The 21,440-nt window shown below is 40.8% G+C and overlaps 1 protein-coding gene across 2 annotated transcripts; it reads left to right on the plus strand.

The window, feature by feature from the left end:
* Nucleotides 1-1,501: 1,501 nt before the first annotated feature.
* Nucleotides 1,502-19,355, plus strand: ptger3 (prostaglandin E receptor 3 (subtype EP3)). 2 transcript variants are annotated; one of them, XM_030050555.1, is made up of 4 exons: nt 1,502-2,412; nt 3,372-3,733; nt 4,172-4,179; nt 19,344-19,355. In XM_030050555.1, the coding sequence occupies exons 1-2, from the start codon at nt 1,561-1,563 to the stop codon at nt 3,696-3,698; spliced, it is 1,179 nt and encodes a 392-aa protein (XP_029906415.1). In that variant the 5' UTR covers nt 1,502-1,560; the 3' UTR covers nt 3,699-3,733; nt 4,172-4,179; nt 19,344-19,355. The 2 variants fall into 2 exon arrangements, with proteins under 2 accessions (XP_029906415.1, XP_029906414.1); XM_030050554.1 differs by lacking the exon at nt 19,344-19,355 and having other exon boundaries at nt 3,372-4,275.
* Nucleotides 19,356-21,440: the final 2,085 nt, after the last annotated feature.

Consider the following 21,440-nt stretch of genomic DNA (forward strand, 5'->3'; position numbering starts at 1 on the left):
TACTTAGCCCAGTTATGGATAATTCAACTTTAGCCTGATATGGATAAACGCAATTTTTTTTTTGGTAAAATCTTGATAAAACATTGCTCATATTTTTGAGTGGTCCAGTTAGCCTAACAGTGGGTGGAAATAAGAAAGATGAAGGGACTACGTTTCCTCAGTTTGTGCTGCGGTTCTCTCTCCGGTCAACAGGCGGCACCTGTTGCTCCTGATAAGAGCTGAACACGGGGAGGGCAGATTTCACCGGTGATCTGCTTAATTGATGGAAAAATCAATTAGCTACAAGGTACAGAAATTAATGGTAGTGTCCACAGCAGTTTTCGATTCCAGGAAATGGAGCAAAACACAAGATGGAGTCCATCTGAACAGGGTTAAAGGGTTGACTTTTTCTTGAAATGTTTGAGATTTAGAGTATAATAAGACTGGGAAGGCAAACATGAAATGTCCCTATAGAAGTATTAGTGATTTTTCAATCACTAATGTCATTGTCATCCCTCAGTTATCATATCAGTTATTATTCCTTCACTTAAAGACAATAACTATTTGAAATAAATGAAGTTCATCCTTATTATATGGATAGCCTGTGCACTTTACCGAATCATATTTTAACTGGCTGAGGTGAACAGCTGCCTGATAAAACCCTCAGAATAACACGAAAGACTTATGCATTCTTTTATTTGCATAGATAGCACACATTTCAGAGCAAGTACCTGTGTCATATCAAGATGATTCAAGTTATACGACTATATAGTCTTTGATGGGTTAAATGCACAAACAGACTTTTGTTCATTTTGGTGGCTGTTTGCCCAGTCATGGGGGTCATGACCCCTTACTTAACACTATCACTGTGTTCAGTCTTCAAAAGGAAATGGCTCAGTGCAGCAGCATTCCAACCAGTAGCTTTGCTCATTTCACCATCAGTGATCAGATGTGAGTCCACCTGTCTGACGGCTCACTTGAACGAGATCATGTGATGAAATTCTCTGGCGTCTCGGCTCATGCGGGTGCAAGCACATATGCATTAGTGTCTTGCAGTGAACTGAGAACACATCAGTGTTGCACTGGTTAGACTTAGGCTAACCTACAGCCTATATGAGCTCCAGACTGATCATAACAAGGCAAACCACCAATAGTGTAAAAAACAAACAAACAAATACATACATACATACATACATACACAAAAAGTGTGTGTTTTGTAGTTTGTGTCAGTGAGGGTATAGAGGTGCTCTTTGGAAAGTCACTTTTTCTCACATAAGAGAGTGTGCCTTGGATTGTTTTCTTTTGGTAAGATATATTTGCTCCGAGTTCACGCATAGGCTACAACCAAAACGTGGTTATCCTCTAATAAGCGAATAGTGAGTAAATTGGACTTTGAAGTGAAAAGGAAACGTTCTATGCTGATTGGAGCTTCTTTTACACTGCCCTAGTCCCGCCTCCAGCGCGTAAAGGATCCGACGCGCTTTTACGCACAGCAGTCTGCTGGTACAGTCTGTAACGGTGGAGGATGTCGGACACACATTATGGATATGTGCTGTACATAGGCTTATCCTCACCGAGAGGATGACTTCGGACCGCTGTGATTCTCTCGGAGACTGGAAAAACCCCCTTGGTGAAATGCTGGACTCCAACGTCTCCGCACCATTGCGCGAAAGCAATGCCACAAAGAATGCCAGTTGTGGATCTGTATCCGTGGGTTTCCCAATAACCATGATGGTCACCGGCATGGTGGGCAACTCTCTGGCTCTTATCCTGGTGTGTATTTCTTACAGGAAGAAGGAGAACAAGAGGAAAAGGTCTTTCTTGCTCTGCATTGGATCGTTGGCTCTGACTGATTTGTTTGGGCAGCTTCTGACGAGTCCGATCGTTATATCAGTTTACCAAGCCGGCCTGAAATGGGAGCGCATCGATTCCTCGGGCAAGTTGTGCGCTTTTTTCGGTGTTTGTATGACCACTTTCGGCCTGTGCTCTCTCTTCCTGGCGAGCGCCATGGCTATCGAAAGGGCTTTGGCGATAACAAATCCCCACTGGTACTCCAATCATATGAAAACAAGTGTGACCAAGCAGACTTTGGCTGTCATATGGTGTCTTGTGTTGCTCTTTGCGCTTCTGCCCATCGCGGGTGTGGGGAAATACACGCTGCAGTGGCCAGGCACCTGGTGCTTTATCAGCACCGGGGACAGAGAAGTTCCGGGCAACATGTTTTTCTCCATCACATTCGCTATACTTGGGATTTTCTCTCTGCTTGTAACTTTGTCCTGCAATGTAGTGACTATCCGGGGGTTAATTATCCGCTGCAAAACAAAATCTGGCCCGTCCCAGTCTTCAAAACAGTGGGAACGACTCACAACGGAGACGGTCATTCAGCTCTTAGGAATTATGTGTGTTCTGCTTGTTTGCTGGTCTCCTTTACTGGTAAGTTACAGGCGACTGCAGCATATATAATTCTTACAGCCTAACGCATATGACACTCAGGGTATCAGGTGTTATGCATAAAATCAATCCAAATATTTTACAAGGATGCTGATTTTTTTTTTCTCACTCTGAAAGCATGTAAATGTTAGTGACATCTTTATTACCAGGCCCACTGTCATAATTAACAATCCAGTCTTAAACAGGTTTTATTGCCAACTGCCTGTCACATTCAGCTGCCAGTGTACCTTTGCACCACTTAGTAGACTCTTGATCTCCTGTAGGCCAAGAGACACCTCTAGCAGAAACCATAATAATCTACCACTGCCTTTCACTGAAGTTAGATTCTCTCTTTTCTCAATCAGGCATTCAGAGAGTCAGTAAGTCAGTTGCACTCACACTGACCCAAACTCTATCCCTCTTGCTCTGTGCCTGCTTGCCTTGCCACACACACTCACACAGACCTCACAAACACAAATCATAAAACCACCTTCTCACTGTCCCACATGCTTCCTTTGATACACTGATGCCATTTGCCATTAAGGGAGAATCCATTTAGCTGAGCCCTGTTTGGGGGGTCTGCTTAGTGTGCTATGAGGTCATGCGCCGTCAGTCACATATCTAATAGTCCCACCGAGGATATTAATAGAAGCCGCAGGACTGTGGTGGTGGTGAGTGAGTATGTAAGTGCACGAGTATGGACATGATAATGTATTTTCACAGCCATATTTAAGATGCTAAGGTAACTGAAGAGAGCACCCACAAAAATCAAAAAGTTTCAGCCAATAAATGTGCATAAAATAGAGAACAGATTTTTTTGGAAGGCTTGTTTAATGGTACATTTTACTGAAAAGAAGAGTTTGTTCAGCCCTCCGATAGCATAATGTAGTGAGACAATCACATCAAAGACATCCATCATTTCTCTTTTGGCACAAACAGCTTGCAACTGCCTCCCCATCCAGGTGCTGATGCTGAAGATGATCTCCGCCCAGATGTCATCCCATCACTGCAAGCCAGCAGTGGGGTCCTCTTCGCTCACTTCCGGCCGGGATATCCACTTAGACTGTAACTTCTTTCTGACAGCGATCCGGCTGGCTTCCCTCAATCAGATCCTGGACCCTTGGGTCTACCTGCTCCTCAGGGAGATCCTCCTGCGCAAGTTCTGCATGGTGGCCAATGCCGTGTCCAACTGCTCCATAGATGATCAGAAGGAGACCCCAACAGCGTTGGATGCCCTTAACAAGCAGAACCAGGACACCAACAGCCTCCACAAACAGCAAAACGATTAAAAGATCTTTGGATAAACCAAGGAGTAGCCATTTTTGTAGCCTGGATATTAAGAAGGATGTCAATGATGTGTTACGGGAATAAGGATTTGAATGAAATTGCTTTCTGTGCCATCCACAGAAAGATATTGTGCAATTAGGAGACAGAGCGGTCTCTGTTGCAGTTTTAATGGGCATCTGCCAAGTCTGCTCTATCTGTGCTTGTTTCTGTTTTCCTTTAAACATAGTAAGTTTAAGGTTAACCAGCATGTGGATGCATGACCTTGTCACCTCTTACTTCAGGCTGCAGTGTGGGCGCCAGGAAACCTCTGGTGCTACCCCTCTGTTTTAATGAAAACAATCAAGGAATCTGGTAATTGCTATTTTTGTTGAACTTTTTGAACGCTGGATAAGGCCAAACTGACTGCTCTTTTCATTTTCTGAACCCATTTGCTGCTTGTATCAGCAGGAAGCCACATGCAAATTTGAAGGTCAAGTGCTTTTTGTGAATGTGCATTAATTAAGAGAGAAACTGTAAATTGCTTGTGACTAGTTTTCACTGGCCTTGTCATATCTTACATGAAATGTAACTATTTTGTAAAAGAAATTAAGAGGGAGAACTCAGAAGATAAAACGCAAATCCAAAACTGAAGCCAGTCATAGAGTGTTAAATCTAATGTTCATGATGATTGTAAGATTTATTTATTTGTATTTGTCGTCACTTGTACAGTTAACTTCCTATTTCTGTGCTAAATGCTGAAGATGCCATGTAATTCAGATGTTGGTAAGCTGTCTTAAATGTTAAAATATGCGTGTTGTTTCTTGGTTCCTGCCAGTTAAGACCAATGAAATGTGAAACCTCTAGGTTGTTACCATCCATTTTGCCCTTCAGTCACCAGCCAAAATCTTTTACCTGTGTTGCTGATGCTACCTTTAAATATAATGGCATGGAATCACAGGCCGGTGTTACACCAACAGTGCTATTCCTCAGAGGTTCAGAAATCAAGTTTCTTGTCAATGCTGTGAAAGTGTTTTGTTTTTAATGTGTCAGACCACAGTTAGCAGTGTTTGGCTCCTTTCCTTTTACAGTAGAATGTATAGGAACGAGTCTCTTCTTTTGTGTAGCACCATCTCTGATATGCACATATTTAGAGGCTTTCAGTACCTTACCTAAGAAAACTTTTCCTGGTGTGGCGATCGATTGTGCATCACAGTCTCTTCTGGTTAAGGAGAGTCTTTCTGACCAGTAGACCTGCCAGCCCATAACTCTGCCCCCTCAATGCATTAGCCAACAATATGCATTAGACTAAAGTAGGCTGTACTTGACCTTTCCCTGCCTTATCATGCCTCTCAAGTGCGAGAATACATGCAAGCTCAGAAATAACAACCCCATATGTAGGATATCTGTGTCTGGGACAGCCATCTGGAACGTGTACATTTTCTCTTTTCCATGTCGGTGGTTGGTGTTTATCTGCTATCAGAGACTGTACAGTTTCTCTTTCAGTGATTGTCAAACCAGTCTGCCTTAGTTACCTGCTCAAAGGTTTCACAAAGTTGGTGACTGACAAGAAAAACCTTCAAAGAAACAATGTCTTTATTGTTCCTGCTGTTGTTTCTGCTGTTTGTAAGTGTTTTTGCACTAAAACAATTCAGTCTTGGGGAATTAGGTAACATTCTTGTTTACGCTTCAGCTACGCACTTGTTGTGAATGTGCAATCAGGTAGACATTCCTTGCTTGTTAATAGATGTGATAAAAGTAGTAATTTATGCTTTCAAGAGGAATGATATGATAGTGTTCATTTTAATGAAGACTTGATTGAGCATGTGTCTCTGCATTCAGATTCCAAGTATATGTTTGCCTGATGTAGCATTTCATGTTCACATTCAGCAGTGACATCCAGGGCCATGCTCATGCATTTACCACAGTGATTATGTTGATTCACAAGTTGTGGGATATAGCTGTTTTGGAAAGGAATCCAGTTAGATTCAAATTGAGCTCATGTCATGTAATTAACTCACATTTCTGTCCAAGACATCCAGAGGCCTCGCACTCCTTAAGTTGAGACCAAGTGATTATGGAAAGGAACAACCTCCTAAAACTACTAAATTGGTCATAAGTAGTTTTGGCTGTCCTCCTCAGATATTGTAAGCTATATACTTAGTGCCATGGCAGAGACGAAAACAGAGGGATAATAATCCCCTTTTTTTAGATGGAACGTTTTATCCATTTCAGCCCTCCTTAATGGGTTCAGTAATGGCCTGCATGGAGTTTTACAGGGAATGCTTTCTATGATTTTGCAATACACAGTTATGAAGCATAAGTGTACCACAGGACGAGGTGGACTATGCATCAAGGTGCGGTGAAATTATCTGCAGACTCTGGTGTACTGGCCCACAAGATGTAATTTTCCAAGATGAGGATATTTAATGGCTCCCTTCACTGAGAGGTCTGTCAGTACTAAATGAATTTAATTTACTTTCTGCAAGAGAATTATGTTGCATGCTTTGGTTACTCTCTAGAAAAAGCATATCAGTAACGAATTCCAGCAGCAATATAGCTTTGAGTATCTGGTGATCTGACAACTGACAGAAGCATGGTATGACTGCTATTCGAGCTTTGATTTTCAGGACTGTCAAGTGTGTTTTGCACATGTGGCTAAACGGTTTTCACTTGTATGAGGAACAGGCTAGTTGGCCAAGCAGTTAGAGTCCTGCTCTGGCACTGAAGGAAAGGAACAATTACATAATGTTTTCAAAAAGGCTTTATGAGGCCTGGAGAACCTAGCGTTGCCAGCTGGCTCCATCTTGCTCTCTTAGCTCAGTCATGCATTGAGCTGGAGCAGAGCAGGCAGGGGGGCAGAGGGGTCTTCTGACCCTGGGCCTACTGTAATAGGGGCCCAACAGGAGGCACCCAGGTATAAGGGTATATATATATTTTTTTTTTGTACCCATTTAAAAATAATCAAAAGCTATTACTTATGATATGGTATTTGCCTAGATGATAACATGAAAATATTTATATTTACAATGATGATTTTTTAGGCTGTAGGTCACTTAGACCCAACACTATTTCTGGAAAAAAAAAAAAAAAGTGACCAAAATGTCAACTGGGTGAGAGACGTACTCTTTGTGTTTTCTGTAGGCTTATTCTGGATTGTACAAAATGTGGCTTGAATTAAAGGTTTGCGTAGGGATCGCCAGCGGAACCTGTTGTTTGCTGTCCTTGGTACTGGATAAGTTAAGTTATCCTTTATTCATCCCCGAAGGGAAATTGGCTCTGTGCATTGGACCCGTCCTAAGTATTAGCAGCAGTGGGCAGCCACTGTGCAGCGCCTGGGGACCAACTCCACTTCTCTGCCAGCGCCTCAGTCAAGGACACTCAATTACCTAAAATAAATGCTTTGATGGTGGGATACCATCTAGTAAACCCACACAAACACGAGGAAAACATGCAAACTCCACACAGAAAGGCCCTGCCCCGGCCAGGATTTGAACCCAGGAATAATGTTTTACACCTGGTTGGTGTTTTTGTGTTCACTGGTAGTGTGTTACTGCTTTGCAACTATCGGCTGGATTTGACTGCACATTATTGCTTGATTGCTGCAGTTTCATGATAGAAGTAGTAGATTTTTTTGTCCTACACGTTATTTATTTATGATGGTCAAAAATATCAGGAGCTCCAATTGTGGTGGTTGTGGTTGGCTTTGGTTGTTGTGGACAAACGGCATCTGTGCATCATGCATGTTGCTACAGTTGAGTTCACATGTGCACAATACTGAAATATGTAGGATAACAGTGGGTACCAGTACCAAGTGAAAAACCAGCTGCTGAGTATGTCAGTGCTTGTGTGTGTGTGTGTGTGTGTGTGTGTGTGTGTGTGTGTGTGTGTGTGTGTGTGTGTGTGTGTGTGTGTGTGTGTGGGTGGGTGTGTGGGTGGGTGTGGGTGTGGGTGTGAAAGTGCATGTGAGAGAGCCCACATCTCTTAACCCCCCTGTCATGTGACCCCTGCTCCATGCCTGGCATGGGGCTGATTTACTGGTCTCATAAACTTGTGAGTCACTTGACATCAAATTTTTTTAGTGATCAATCAAAGATAAAAAAGAGAATGTACCAGAAAAATATGTGGCCAAAGGATGCTTGTCATTTGTGCTCAAGGTTTCAATGAATTTACAGACCAAACAATAACGATAGGGATTTACTCACCAAACAATATCAACTGGAATTTTCTTACCAAAACATTTCTATTGGAATTTATTTACCAGACAATAAATCACTGTTGTCCAGTGGAAACCATCTCCAGAATGTCAGCTTCTCAAAAAAAAAGAAAGAAAGAAAGAAAGAAAAACGGTCCTGATTTTAGCTGGATGACTGTGCATTTTTTTTTTTCATTTTATTTAATTGCTCTGGAGAAGGTTTAATTATGTAGCAGTACAGTCTTAAATTTAAAAAAAAGTGGCGATACGGGTTTTCACTGGACAGCAACAATATATAGTTCTGTCTCACCAGAGACAATAGAAGTCTGTGTTTATTCAATTGTGTATCTGTCGAATAAGACATAATTATTGATCAATATAACACCACAAGGAACGATTAAGCTTTCAGTACATTCTTTTGACTTTTTGGAGACACAAAACACTGTTGTAATCACTCTGACTGGTTCTGCATGTTTCTAACAAATCTTTTATGTTTCCAAGACTTACATGTAAATAAAGTATATATCTTATCAGCCGAAATCACAAAAAGAAAAGAGCATCCTATACTCCCTCAAGTGACAAACCACAACTTAAAAGTACAAAATAATACAAAAAGTGTCTCCTACCAAACAGTAGTGAGCCAGAGCTCCGTCCAGGGAAAGCTGAAATCACCAGTGTTGCATTTTTGCCTCTCTAGCCCCTTTAGTAAGTGTTAGTATAAAGTATCATAGCTGAATAGGTTTATAATAATGATCGTGCTGTGTGAAGTTTACTGATGACATGTACGATAAACAATTACCTCATGTTGCTGTTTGGAGCTGCCGACACGTAAAGTTGCAGAATATATAAAATACAGAGAAGGAAAAAACATTACTGAATGAATCAACTCAAGAAATAGAAAGTGAAATAGAAAGCATAGAAAGTGAAATTAAAATCAGGGTTAAAAAGGAACACAGCTGTCAAACCCAACAGGAAAATTTCTTAGAGAAGCAGGTCCAAGGGCCCATCATGTGTATGCGGTGAAAAAAAAAAACAAAAAAAAAACAGGTTTGGCTTGCAGGGAATGCTTGCGTCCACCAGCCACAGCTCCTCTGATGAATAGAAATGAATTCCAGAGGGATATCAGGAGATGTCCATCATTTTTTTTTCCTGTTATGCCTCTGCTTCTGAATGTCAAGCAGGAGCGCCATGTACAGCGAGAGGAATTTCCTCCTTCAAACTCTGAACTCTGAGGCTCGATTCTCAGACGAGGGCTATCTGCACACAACTGACATTTCTCTGTCACCGCTCTGCTCAGTCTTTGTGTACAAGTGAAGAATGCTGTAATGCTGTAATGCTGTTTTTGTTTTTGTTTTTTGTTTATTTTTTTTTTTACAAATGTGAATTATTGCTGTAGTTTTTGTTTTGTTTTCCTTCAGATATCCAGATGTCATGAGGAGGCGTCTGTAAAAGGTGAGGAGGGAAATACCTCCCCAGCCCTCAAGATGTCCTTTGGGTACTTGAAGGTTTTGTCCTGTACTTGACTTGTGTAGTTATTAAATCAACATGCAGTGCACTTTTGATTCATTTACATTAAATGTGTATGGCTTATGTGCTGTTGGAAAGTCTATTAAAGAATATGAACATATTTTTTCAATACGTGTCTGTTCTTTCTTTTCTTTTATTTGTGTGTGGAGCCTTTACATTATTTATGCCCTTGTAATGAACAAATAGAAAGACTGATGCCACAAGGGTCTACCTGTTCACACTGTGGACGATTGCAGCCATTATCTGCTCTGCTTAGACTGTTGTTGGGCCATATAATATGCCTTTAAAAAAAAAAGAAAAGAAATTATGTTTTGCATCAGTTCAACAAATGACCATTTCAATCAAAGTCTGACTCGTGCTGCACAGCCATCTGTCAACCGTGTATGTACTGGTGAAGCATTTAACTTAGCGCTGGACAATAAAGCAATTAGGCCTCACAGAGAGAGGTACTCCTTTCACTTTCACCATTATTAATTACCGTATCCTCAGACAGACTACAGCAAATGAGAGATATTCCAGGTGCCAAGTGTTGGGCTGTGAATATTTACTGGGTACCTTGTTGTGAGTACGTGGCTCGTCTCATTTTCTCCGCTGGCATTGCTTGACTGCCGGGTGACAATTTCACTGGGAATGATGGGACTTACTGTGAATGTTTTGAGCGTTGGGTTTGTGTGAAATTAATTCCCCTTGGCACAATAAATTGAACCATATAGCCCTGTAGCCTACATTGTCTTAATAAATCATATCAATGAATTTTCTTCAGAGGTGTGAAGCATGAGCTTAGGCTTGCTGGCTGTTTTTAATACATGTAATACAACTTTCACCATATGCATACAATTGTGATCACATATAAGACAAGAAACACAAAGAAATACATATGTGAAAGAAGTAAAACCTGGAAAATTTTGCATAGGATTTGTCTGATAAGTTGCCATTTGTGAAGACACATTGAATTTGGCCAAACTTTTGATTAAAGATTACTACTGCTTAAATACTGTGGAGTCACAGAAATAAAGGGGCATTTTCAGAAAAGTTCAGTGCAATTTAAATACAAGGGAGTATTAGAGTGCAGCAGCCTCCCTGTAAATGTCAAATTTGCTGATTGGAAATAAAAGACGCTGTAGCTGAATCTTGCTCCCAGTAACCTTTAGTTTTGTGATGTTTTTCAAATCCTGCCAGCAGGATTTAGTTTGCAGTTATTCTTCAATTCGGTTTGCAGTTATTCCTTTTCTTCATTATTGACAGGAGTTTTCACAATGCACTTGACACAAACCTCCATCTGGGACGTGCATGTGGTATTGTCTTCCACCTACATTGATCTGTACGGGCCGGGTTACTCAACACTGTGTAGTTTTACTGTGAGTGAGACAGAGGGCCAGAGTGGTTACAGTGGCTGTCCGGTGTGTGAACTGTCCCTGTTACAGCCAGCTGTCCCAGTGAGGATTTGGGAAGATTTCTCTCGATAGGACCCGCAGCCAAAGTGCTCAAATTAAAAACAATATATCAAACAATTAAACCACCATTATGCTCCAAGAATGAACAAGCTTTTCTGGGTATAAATCAGCATTCAGTGGCATTTGTGGATTATGGCACTGCAATATTTTATTCTTTACCATGTGCTCTCTTTGAGGAAAAAAAAGAAACATCTTTATAATACCTGTTTGGAGTTGAATAATCTGAGGTGACATATGTGTAATCTTTGAATTATGTTAAACTGCTTATAGCTTGGTGGTAAAGTGTTTGTGTAAGTGGGATTGTCAGTAACAAATCATCAGCGAGAAACATTTTCCCCTCACTTATCATGTTCACGTTGACCTGGAGCAAGGCCTCGGATTACCTTTTGCTCCAGCAGAGCTGCTCATCGACCTGCAACAGGAGACTGGTTATACTGGGCAGCATCCAGGTATGGATCTGGCTGAAGTGTGTAAATGTGAAAAAGCCAGGGTGTTCAGCTGCCTGCTCTGCACACTATGAAGTCATTTTATTGCTGAGTAAGAACAATGTCTGGACTGGATGAATTGTAGGGGTATTAATCGCTTTATCATCCCATTATTCATCACTGTCCAGCTCAATAGACAGAGGATGTACAGTTTATGAAGGAACCATAAAGAAAAAGACTTACATATGCTGGCACTCTGGTGTAAATGCTCCAGCAAATTTATGAAAGCATGTTTAAATGCGCTGGCAATTACAAGAAAAAATACATCCATGGATGATGCTTTTATGATAAAGAACATGTCCACATATCTTTTTTGTCAGTTTCTTAATTCAGATGAGGTGACTAAGGCAAAAATTGAAAAAATGGGGTGCCCCGGTAGCTCACTGGATAAGAGCATTCTGGGCTCGAATCCAACCTTAGGCCCTTTGCTGCACGTTGTCCCCTCTCTCTCTCTCCAATGCCCTTCCTGTCTCTCTCCACTGTGACTGTCAAATAAAACAGAAATACCTGAAAATAATCTTTAAACAAAAAATGAAAAGGCCTTTGAACTGGCCAAATGAAATCAATAAGCTGCAGTCCCATAATGTGAGCCATTTTCTTGAAATCGTTGTCTATTGTAGTTCTTAATTTTTAATTTGAAAGTGTCTCCGGTGGTAACAACAGGATAGGCAGAGGGAGTGCACTAGATAACAGTGCAGTCATTACCATGTGTTGAAAATGTAGAATGCTGTGTGGAAATACAAACTGGAAGATAATAGCTTCAAAGAGGGGCATATCGTACCAATATCAGGCCTCCTGTGCCAGTGGAACAGACCAGTCAGATCAAGGCACTCAGATGAACATTTTATCAAAGTCCAATCCTTGCCAAGAGCGGAGTGTGTGTGAATCAAACGGAATAAAAGCTGAATTCCCTTTTTCACTTATTTTTTCTACTGTTTGACAGGTGCTTTGTAAGATGTCGGTAGGCATCTTCTGCTATTGTTCCTTTAATGCTTTCCTTCCATGGACCATTCTGCGAAGAGAGATGAATGTCCTGGTACTCCAAACGACATAATTGCTCCTCCAGGGCCTATCACTGAGGAGCGCAGGCATGGCTTTAACTGAATTAATCAGGTGCGTGATGAATGCCTCTGCTTTACCTCATGTATGCTTTTAATGCATGCTTTGTATGTATGGACGAGGCCTGTTTGGGAAGTAAATAAGAGAATGTGCTTTAAAAGGATCGGGGAAACACAACCAGATGGGTCAGCAGGTCGCCTGCTGCCTGCAGAGAAGATACAGCAGAGCAATGGTTCTTCTAAACACCATTATTTGGATTCCTGTGGACGTGTTTGACCACATCTCCATAGGGGAAGAATACATAATATCCATAGGCATAATGGCAGGTACTATGTGATGCAGGTGTTTGCAGGGATGTTGCTTTAGCCGGTGGGAGACAGCACTCACTGAATAACAATGAGGATGGAATGATGAAATGTGACCCCTGGATGCATGCAACATGTTTTCCATGGTCAGCGGGTAGAGTGTGGAACTAACACTGCCAGAGATGTGGTTCCCTATAGAGGTAAATATATGCACTCATTAAAGGGGCAGTTCGCCCACTTTGAGAAAAAATAATTTTACCTCCCCCCAGCTGTTATGTAGGACAATAGTGGTGCTATCTTCCTCTCATTGTTACTGAGTGCTGGATACTGGCTGGATGCTCCAAATGCAAACCGTTAGCCTCCTGCCATTGAGCTGGACTTCCCCCCAGCTAACACTCCTCCATTTAAAACAAGTGTCCTCCAAATGTTACATGTCATGCCAAGGTGTTGTAGATCATTTCAGCAAATTCAATTGACCCCAGTAGTTTCTAGCCTAAAACACATATGCCACACCATTAGCATTCGCCACCTAATTGCAAAATTTTGTTTCTCTAAACCTGTCACCACTGATTTATGTTTTGTATTAAAAAAGAGAGAATTATGGTCACAAAATACCCGTTTTTAGCCTGCAGTCTCTTTCTGTTCCTCTTCAGTGTGTACACCCAAACTAATGAAACCATGAATCCATGCTGAAAAAAAAAAAAAAAATTCATTTATACTAAACAGTCCTCTCATTCCAGCAGTCATGCTTAATGAGAATTTCAATAGTCGCTTTCACATTGCTCTGACAATAATAAATGGCAATATTATCAACTCTGAATGTACAAAGTATTAGCGACACACTGATAAGGTGAAGCTGGGTAAAAACTGGAATCTGTTATTGATTTTCTTTATTAAATATCAAGAGAAGTGGATGTTTAGAGAAGGATTTCTCAGTTATGAGACAACAGAAATAGTGATTGTCCGAAAGTGGCTGCAGCTCAATATCAGGGAGATGTTGTTCCCTGTTCACAGCAACGGAATTAACTTTATTTTGAACATATATGTATATAATAACTATATACATAAAGCATTGTGCAAATGCTCCAAAAGAACATCATGCTCAAAACTAAAAACCAAAGATGGGCAAACAATAAAATATCCCAGTATGCTGCAGATTGTTGAAATTTCAGTAACAGCCTGGCTAGTGTGCAGCACATTTTCATGATTATAGAGGAGAAACAGAAGGCAAGTTATGATGGTGCCATGCCACAGGTCCGACAGCCCATTATTGTAATAGCACAATAGTCCAAAAAATGCCCCTTTGGACTGAAAACTCATTATTTATCCCAAAAACAAAAGCCTGTTGCTCCAAAAATACACACTCGGGAGTTGCTGGAGTTCAGTGACTGCTGGTGTTATGCTATGTTTTGCATCACTGCACTGGGCCCTCAAAGCAGTGTGTGTTTGCTTTTGGGATAACAGGCTGTCAGACTGATGGGTTTTCAGTCCAATGGGACATTTTTCAGACTATTGGGGTTTTGGAGTAACAGGTGTTCGGACCAATGGGACCTTCCCATTGTGGTACCTGCCTGGACCTTATGGCACAGGTGAGAGGCTTTTCTTCAAAGCTTTACAGCTGGTGAGTTGTGAAGGCAATGCTTCAACTTATTAAATGGCATATTGTGTAACGTATTTTATCAGTCGCTGTGACTATGATAAGAGCACACACACGATTAAAATTAATCCTGCAAATGATAAACTGTACCAAGGGAAATAATTACCTTCCCCAGAATGTCAACATTAGAGAAGAAACGTTATTGCAGTTTATCATGCATGGAAGGCCACTAAAACGGAAGTCACAATTTTTTGATCTGATGCATAAATAAAGGAGTCGGTATTCAGGTGAGCAAATACTGAATGGTGACTTAGGATAGACTTCCTCTGTGGACAGTGTGTGTATGCATGTGTGTGTATGAGAAATAATTCAGAGTCATAAGAGGGCACCTTGCAAGGTCAAGCTTAAAAGCTTGTGTTTGTCTTTTTATTTGCCTGTCAATAAAGCTTTTTATGACCTTGTGTCGCTTAGCGCCGAGATAACAGCGACACCAAACAAACCTGGAATAATGACAAGACTGAGATGGGATCATTTCTCCTTCTCAGTGAATTTCTAAGGGTAGCAACTAATAGGATTAGTCTAAAGTAAACATTCTCACTCTGTTGCTCTCGGAAAACACAACGGACACGTGCTGAATCCACATCCCTGGTCTGTTGCTAAGGTAACACCGGTGCTTTTAGATGCTGGTGATCAAGTAACTCCCTCTGATCAGTACATAAAACCAAATAAGCCCACAGAGAGACTTTGCTTTGGCCTGAGCTGATGTAGACCTGCTGAAGACCTAATACATTACATATTACAGATTCCCCGTGTAATTTTTCTCAGCTTTATTCAACCAGCTTTATGTCCTGTTTCACACTCTGGTCATGACTTGTAATCACATTTTCAAACAAACACTGGACTTTACTGCAGGTAGAGCGGTTTGGAAGATTTCAAGACTTGAGTGCTTGAAACTGTTTTTTTTAATAAAAAAAATAGTAACAGAAAGAGAGAAAGTAAGAAGGAAAGAAGGCTCTTGTCTCTTCAACCTTACAGTTAGAGTATCTTAATGTATTCTTTGACGAAATTCCTTGTACCAAAACTGTTTTGAGGAAAGATGCTCTACTGTAGGGTTCAAAAGAACAAATCTTTCAGGTGAAGAAACTGTAACTACCCATTCATTTCTTTATTTAGTTGATCTCTCACAGCACTTCTCTACCAGCCACCGACACTGTATTTTATTTTCAAAATATCAACAAGACCAACTCGAAACAGCTGCTCCACCTGAACAATTTTAGTGTGACTAAGAGCTGAAAAAAAAAAAAAAAGTTGTGCACGGTTAGATGATTGACCACAATACAAGTTTCATGAGCTTCACTTTGGCAGACACTGAGTGAGTCATTCAAGTAATTTGTTTGCTGGAGGAATGGGCCAGAGTGTGTTCAAGACAAACTGATTTCGATCATTAATATTTGGCTGCAGTGATTCAACAACTTTTGCCTTGGACTGCAATCCATATATGACATTATCTAGACTGATATTATATGCAAAGGCTAACATTTAACATTACTGTGAACAAGAAGATGAGTATTATAGAGAGCTATTATGGAGATAACTTTGTTACAGCAGTTTTCAGTTTGTAAATGTGAGTGTCTTTATCAAACTAAACTCTCAGCTCACAGGCGTATCCTTCACAAACGACGTTCTCGGTTAATTACTTTGTGAGCTGAACTGAACGTTGGTTTAAGTTCTGTGAGTGGGACGATGCAGTCAGAGCTCTGGACGATTCGGTGAATGAATCTTTTGAACAAATCATTTTAATGAACTGATTCTAATGATTCAGGACACTGAAAAGAATTGCTTTGCCAATCACTACTGTAATAGCCAAAATTCCTCTCCTACACACTGGCACATCTATGCAGAAGCTCTTTGGTTGACTGCAAGTTTAAATGATTGTAACATGTAATGGAATACTGCTTGACAGGCAATACATCAATTGATTAGGAAGCGGGCAGTTCTGACAATGTGCAATGAAAGATGATGTGATCACCTTTGAAACAGATGTATGCTGTACTGTGTTGTGATGTAGGTAACTGTCTGTCAGCCTGCTATGTCTTTATGCACACATCTTCAATAATCAGTGGCTTCTCTTTGGCTGATGCAAAGACTGTTTGTGGTCAATAAAGAGAGGCCCCTCATTGAGGCTCATTTGCATTTTCACAATGAAGCATTAGACAAAACATGTAATAGTCGCATTTTCTGTACTTCAGAGGCTGAAGGTGTCCAAACCCCTAGTTTGTGTGGGAAGCATTATTTACAAACTGAAATAAAAAGAATGATTAGATCGTAAAGCATTGCTGTTATAGCTCCCTCTTGTCCATTTCGCACAAACACAGTAGACAACGCGCTGATTTTTGCAACCATACTTTGTGAAATGACATTGCAAGAAACAGCAATGCCACACTGCAGCTTTTCATTTTCCTAGCACAAGGTTATTGCATATTCTAACAACAAGGAAAAAACCCTCAGCAATTTCCTGTTTTTTTCTTCTTTTTTTCCCCCTATCTGCTAGATGTTTAAATTGGCTGCCGAAAAGCCATATGATTTCGATGCGGTCTTTTTCGTGTGGCTGCCTGCTATGATGTGCCCTGTGAATCGCTCTGGAATAGACATGATGAGCTGTGCATCCTCCAGTCTGCTTGGCGCTGCCACAGCAGTAACAGCCGACATATATCTTTATAATAGCCCTCTGGCCCTCTCACCCCTTGCCTGCAAGCCTGCACTGCCCCCAATCTTGTTTGAGTCTCAGCCTGTGTTTTCGGCCTATCAAATGACTCCATATCAATTATGAAGCTGAAACAATACATTAACCCATTAACATATTGGTTGTTTAATAATAATGAGTGTCACAGTGGCCCTGAGGAATTAGTTCCATGTTTCTCCAGAAACTGACCCATTTTCTTTTGCTGAACAGCAAAATATGGTGAAAATATATAAATCGATACATGACTTACTGATGTGGCTAAAAAATCTTCAAATAAACATTAATCGCCGAGGATATGGATTGATGAAGTGTTTGTACGTCAGGCACATACACTTGCACTGAGGCCAACCAATGAATGAGTCAAATCACACACATGGCTGATTTATAGCCTGTGGTTTATTCATTTTTGAGATGGCCAATTGACTTAGAGTTTTACCCGGTAATAGCGGCCCTGTTTGTTTTTACATAACATATCGACCATTCTGCATCTATAATTCAGTTTGTTGAAGATTTAATGGGTTTTCCAATATTTCTGTTAAGGACACACCCTGAAAGAGAGCAGAGGGAAGGGAGAAATATCAAGCTGGTTGAGCCACAGCAACTACAACACCTCTTTGTTTTTGTTTTTCCCACAAGATCATGTAGCGAGTAACATTCTCTCTCCAATACATCTCCTACATCCTGTATGTTCCCATGTTGTGAGTTGGAAGAGAGACAAAGGGGGGGTCTATGTTCTTTGCCAAGTTAAAACAAACGACTGCCACAAAGACAAGACCAATATTCTCAAAAGCCTGAGGCATTGTTTCAATTTCTGCAATGTGAGAGCCACAGCAGTCTACAAGAGGCAATAACATCGAGTTGAAACAAAAACTGGAATTTTTCCAAGGTGATCATCCCGGCCATTATGGCTCGCTGTGCATTTGGAGATGTGGCTGAAGATCAAAGTTATCACACAGTGGCTATCACTGACTATCATTATCATCGCAGCTTGACTGTCATCAAATAATTCACTCGGATAGTTTTAGGATCTTCTCGGTGGCGATGATGAACAACTTTTGGAGTGGACCTGCAAGAAAAGCCGGGGTATAAATGGTGTCTCATATTCAATCAAAAGAATCATAAACCTCAGCATCTCATAAAATCTGGTCTCGCCCGACCTCTGAGGAAGCTCAAACATATTGTCTTATAGATCTTGTCTCTATTCAATTATTTCCCTGTGAAATGACAGTGGAAGGAGGGGTGGGGGCTGGGGAAGCAGAGAGGTCGTAACTTCTGATGCTGACGTTTAGCAGTCAGAGGAGTTTAATGTTCTTATCCTCATCCAGTGGTGTGACTGGTCAGCTCTGACTCCACATTTGGTGTATGTGTGTATGTGTGCATATGTCTGTGTTAATATGCCTGAATATGAGATAATATGCCTGTGGCACAATTCTGGACCAATTCCAAAAATGTTGACCCTGTCAGTCATTTGGACCCTAAAAGGTGGAGAAATAGGGCCCAGCTTCAAAATACTGGAATTATAAAATCAGATCATTACATGTTTTCTGGCCTAAATGAGTTCTTGCCTGCCTGTATTTTGATGTTTCTATTCTCCTAGCTCCTAGCTCCTTTGTTTGTTACCTGCCTTCTGTATTTATTTATTTATTTAATGTTATGTTCAGTCCTGCTGACTCACCTGATCTCCTGTGTCTGGGTCCACCTGCTCTGCTCAAATGTGTCATATTTTGTCTCAATATTCAGCATGCTTCAATCTTGTGCCAAAAAATTACTTAAGTGATTTCCTCTAGATTTTCTCTTTATTCTGGCCAAGATAGAAAAACCTCTGAAACAGAGACAGTTATGCAGCACAAAAAGTTTTTGAGGGAGTTTTACATTTTTTTTTTTTTTTTTTATAGGTTTTTCCCTCATTCTCATGTAGTGTGTGTGCACTGGAGAATATATAGGGATCTATAGATTGGCCAGATCTATACATGTGGATCTATAGATAGGGCTAGATCTATATATAGGAGCTGGAGTATATTAGTATAGTCCACTGAGCCTCTCCACACTCAAGTCTCATTCGGCAGGAGCCTTTAGCCTCCCTCCCTAATTCACTTCTAATTGAGAGTCAGCGCTAATGAGGAGGGAGAACAATTGAGAGCGGTGCAGTCAGCTTGGAACCGGAAATTTATGGTGAGTGTCAAGGGGTTATTTTAGGCAGCGCAGCCCCAGGCCACAGGTGATTTGTCAACATGGCTTCATCAGATCTGTCACAGGCCGGGCTGGGAGGGCTACTTTCAAGTACAAATAGTGCTTTTCTGTGCCAGTTTATTTGTTTCAACCTTGATTTTTTTCTAAGGTAGGGCAGCCATGCTATTTTTCACACAGCCCTGTTTCATTTTTATAGCATACAGGTTTACAGTTTGTTTATTGTTGGTTACTGAGCAACTAGTTCATGCAGCTGTAAATAAAACAGCGGCTGTAAAGGAAGTAATTGTGACCGTAGTGTAATCAACTTTAACACTTCATACTTCTATATTGGAAATGTTTAGTTTGCAGATTATCTTTTTAGGGAGTGCCCTAATCCATTTTCATATATAATGTTAAGATATGTAAAACTGTGTCAGTGTCAAGTAGTTCTTTGCCCTCAGGTATTATTTGAGAAATCCAACAGATAAACTTCAATTTATTTACAAAACAAGTTGCACCTCTGTATTTTTAACAGATGTGAGTTTTGTTATATCAATATTTCTCAGAAGTAATGCTGCTCTGAAGTGTCACCGTCTCTGTGTGCACTGCAGCAGCCTGTTTAGTAGATTATTAGTACGACCTGTGAGACTTGGCATGGTCTGTTTCCACTGTGCCATGTTTGGTCTTGTGTGTGTGTGTGTGTGTGTGTGTGTGTGTGTGTGTGTGTTTGTGTGTGTTTCTGCACTTGTGCCATGTTGTTCTATTGAAAAGCCTGTTGTGCTCCTACCTGTTTTCCCATGTGGTTTTCCTTTGGTTTTTGTTTGACTACACTGATTAATTCACCTTTCACTCTACAGTCGCCTGAAATAATCTCAGTGAGTGAACAAAAGGTGCTGAAGCTTCAGTCTAACCCACAGCAGGAGGCCTGATGTTGTCAGGGCAGGAGAGATCAGCAGGTCAAAGTCTCTGGGCAACAACCCAGAGAGGGCACAGGAACACAGGGATAATTTATGTGGTGTGTAAATAAAATCGAAACTTCCTCCTTTGCGTTGCTACTGAGACACTTTTTTCTTCATCTTTTTATTTAAAATATTACAGTATTGCTGTATAGATGAGACACAGATGATACCACATGATCTCACCCAACAACTTGCATGAGAACACAAATGAAAAAAAAAAAAATACTACTGGTAATAGTAGTAGTTATAAAAACAGTAAGCATGAAAGTAAGAAAATAAAAAGATGTAAAAGAAAAAAATACAAGTTATAATTCAGAACCAGATAATTAGAGGGGAAGCTCATCAAGGCAGGTGGGCAAAATGGTTGCTATGACATTAATTTACCACAATAATGAAAAGAAGACTATAATTTTATGCAGGACAATGTTGAGAGAACCTACCAAGGGCAGTAGTGGTTTTAGGCATGGGCGAAGTGGGCAGCCACCCGGGGCGTCATTTTTTCATGTCACGTGGGGGGTGGCACAAGTGCAAAAAAAAAAAAAAAAAAAAAAAAAAAAAAAAAAAAAAAAAAACCATCAGCGCCATCAGCGCTGCAAAGCAGTTTTCTATTACCGTATTCATCCGAATATAAGACTATATTTTTTCCATTGAAAATGCCCTGAAAAAACGCCCTCATCTAATATTGGGGGTCTAAGCAAATACACATGTATTGTTCTTGCATATGTAAACCAGTAGGTAGGCTCGCCTGATGCCCCGATTACCGGCGAATGGCTGCATTGCTCAGTCAATAATCAACCATTTTGTCTGTGTCATTGTCCGTTGTGCTGCTGCAGCTGCATATGAACAAAAGCGCAAGGCAGTAATTTCGCCCAGGGCGGCAACATGGGCAGAACCGCCACTGACCATGGGTCACCATATTTTGACATATTTCTCAAGAGAGGCGAGGATATTATTTTTTCCATTTTGGGTTATTTAGCCAGACAATCTGACTGCTGCTGAATCACAGGGGCAGAAACATCCTATCAGTAATGAAATATCAGCTTATTGGCCAGTGCTGAGGCTTTAGCCCGCCACTTGTTATACTGCTGATCACAGAGCCAACTGACCGCTGGGTCCAAAGCTATTTGGGCCCTTGTGACTTTGTTAACTCGTTGAAGGACATCTGTCCAGAACTAATTGATTTTATTATATTCCCATATCATATGGAAATGTGCTCCTTCCTTGTCTGAGCTTTTCCAGCAGCAGCCAGATGGACTAAGGCCAGCCCTGTGTAAT

Source organism: Myripristis murdjan, chromosome 4 (genome assembly GCF_902150065.1).
Source record: "Myripristis murdjan chromosome 4, fMyrMur1.1, whole genome shotgun sequence".
NCBI lineage: Eukaryota > Metazoa > Chordata > Actinopteri > Holocentriformes > Holocentridae > Myripristis > Myripristis murdjan.

Excerpts from the sequence above, each read along its gene's own strand:
- ptger3 (XM_030050555.1), top strand. The coding sequence starts at position 1,561 with ATGACTTCGGACCGCTGTGATTCTCTCGGAGACTGGAAAAACCCCCTT. Across the intron at positions 2,413-3,371 it reads TTTGCTGGTCTCCTTTACTG|GTGCTGATGCTGAAGATGAT; the intron begins GTAAGTTACAGG and ends CTCCCCATCCAG.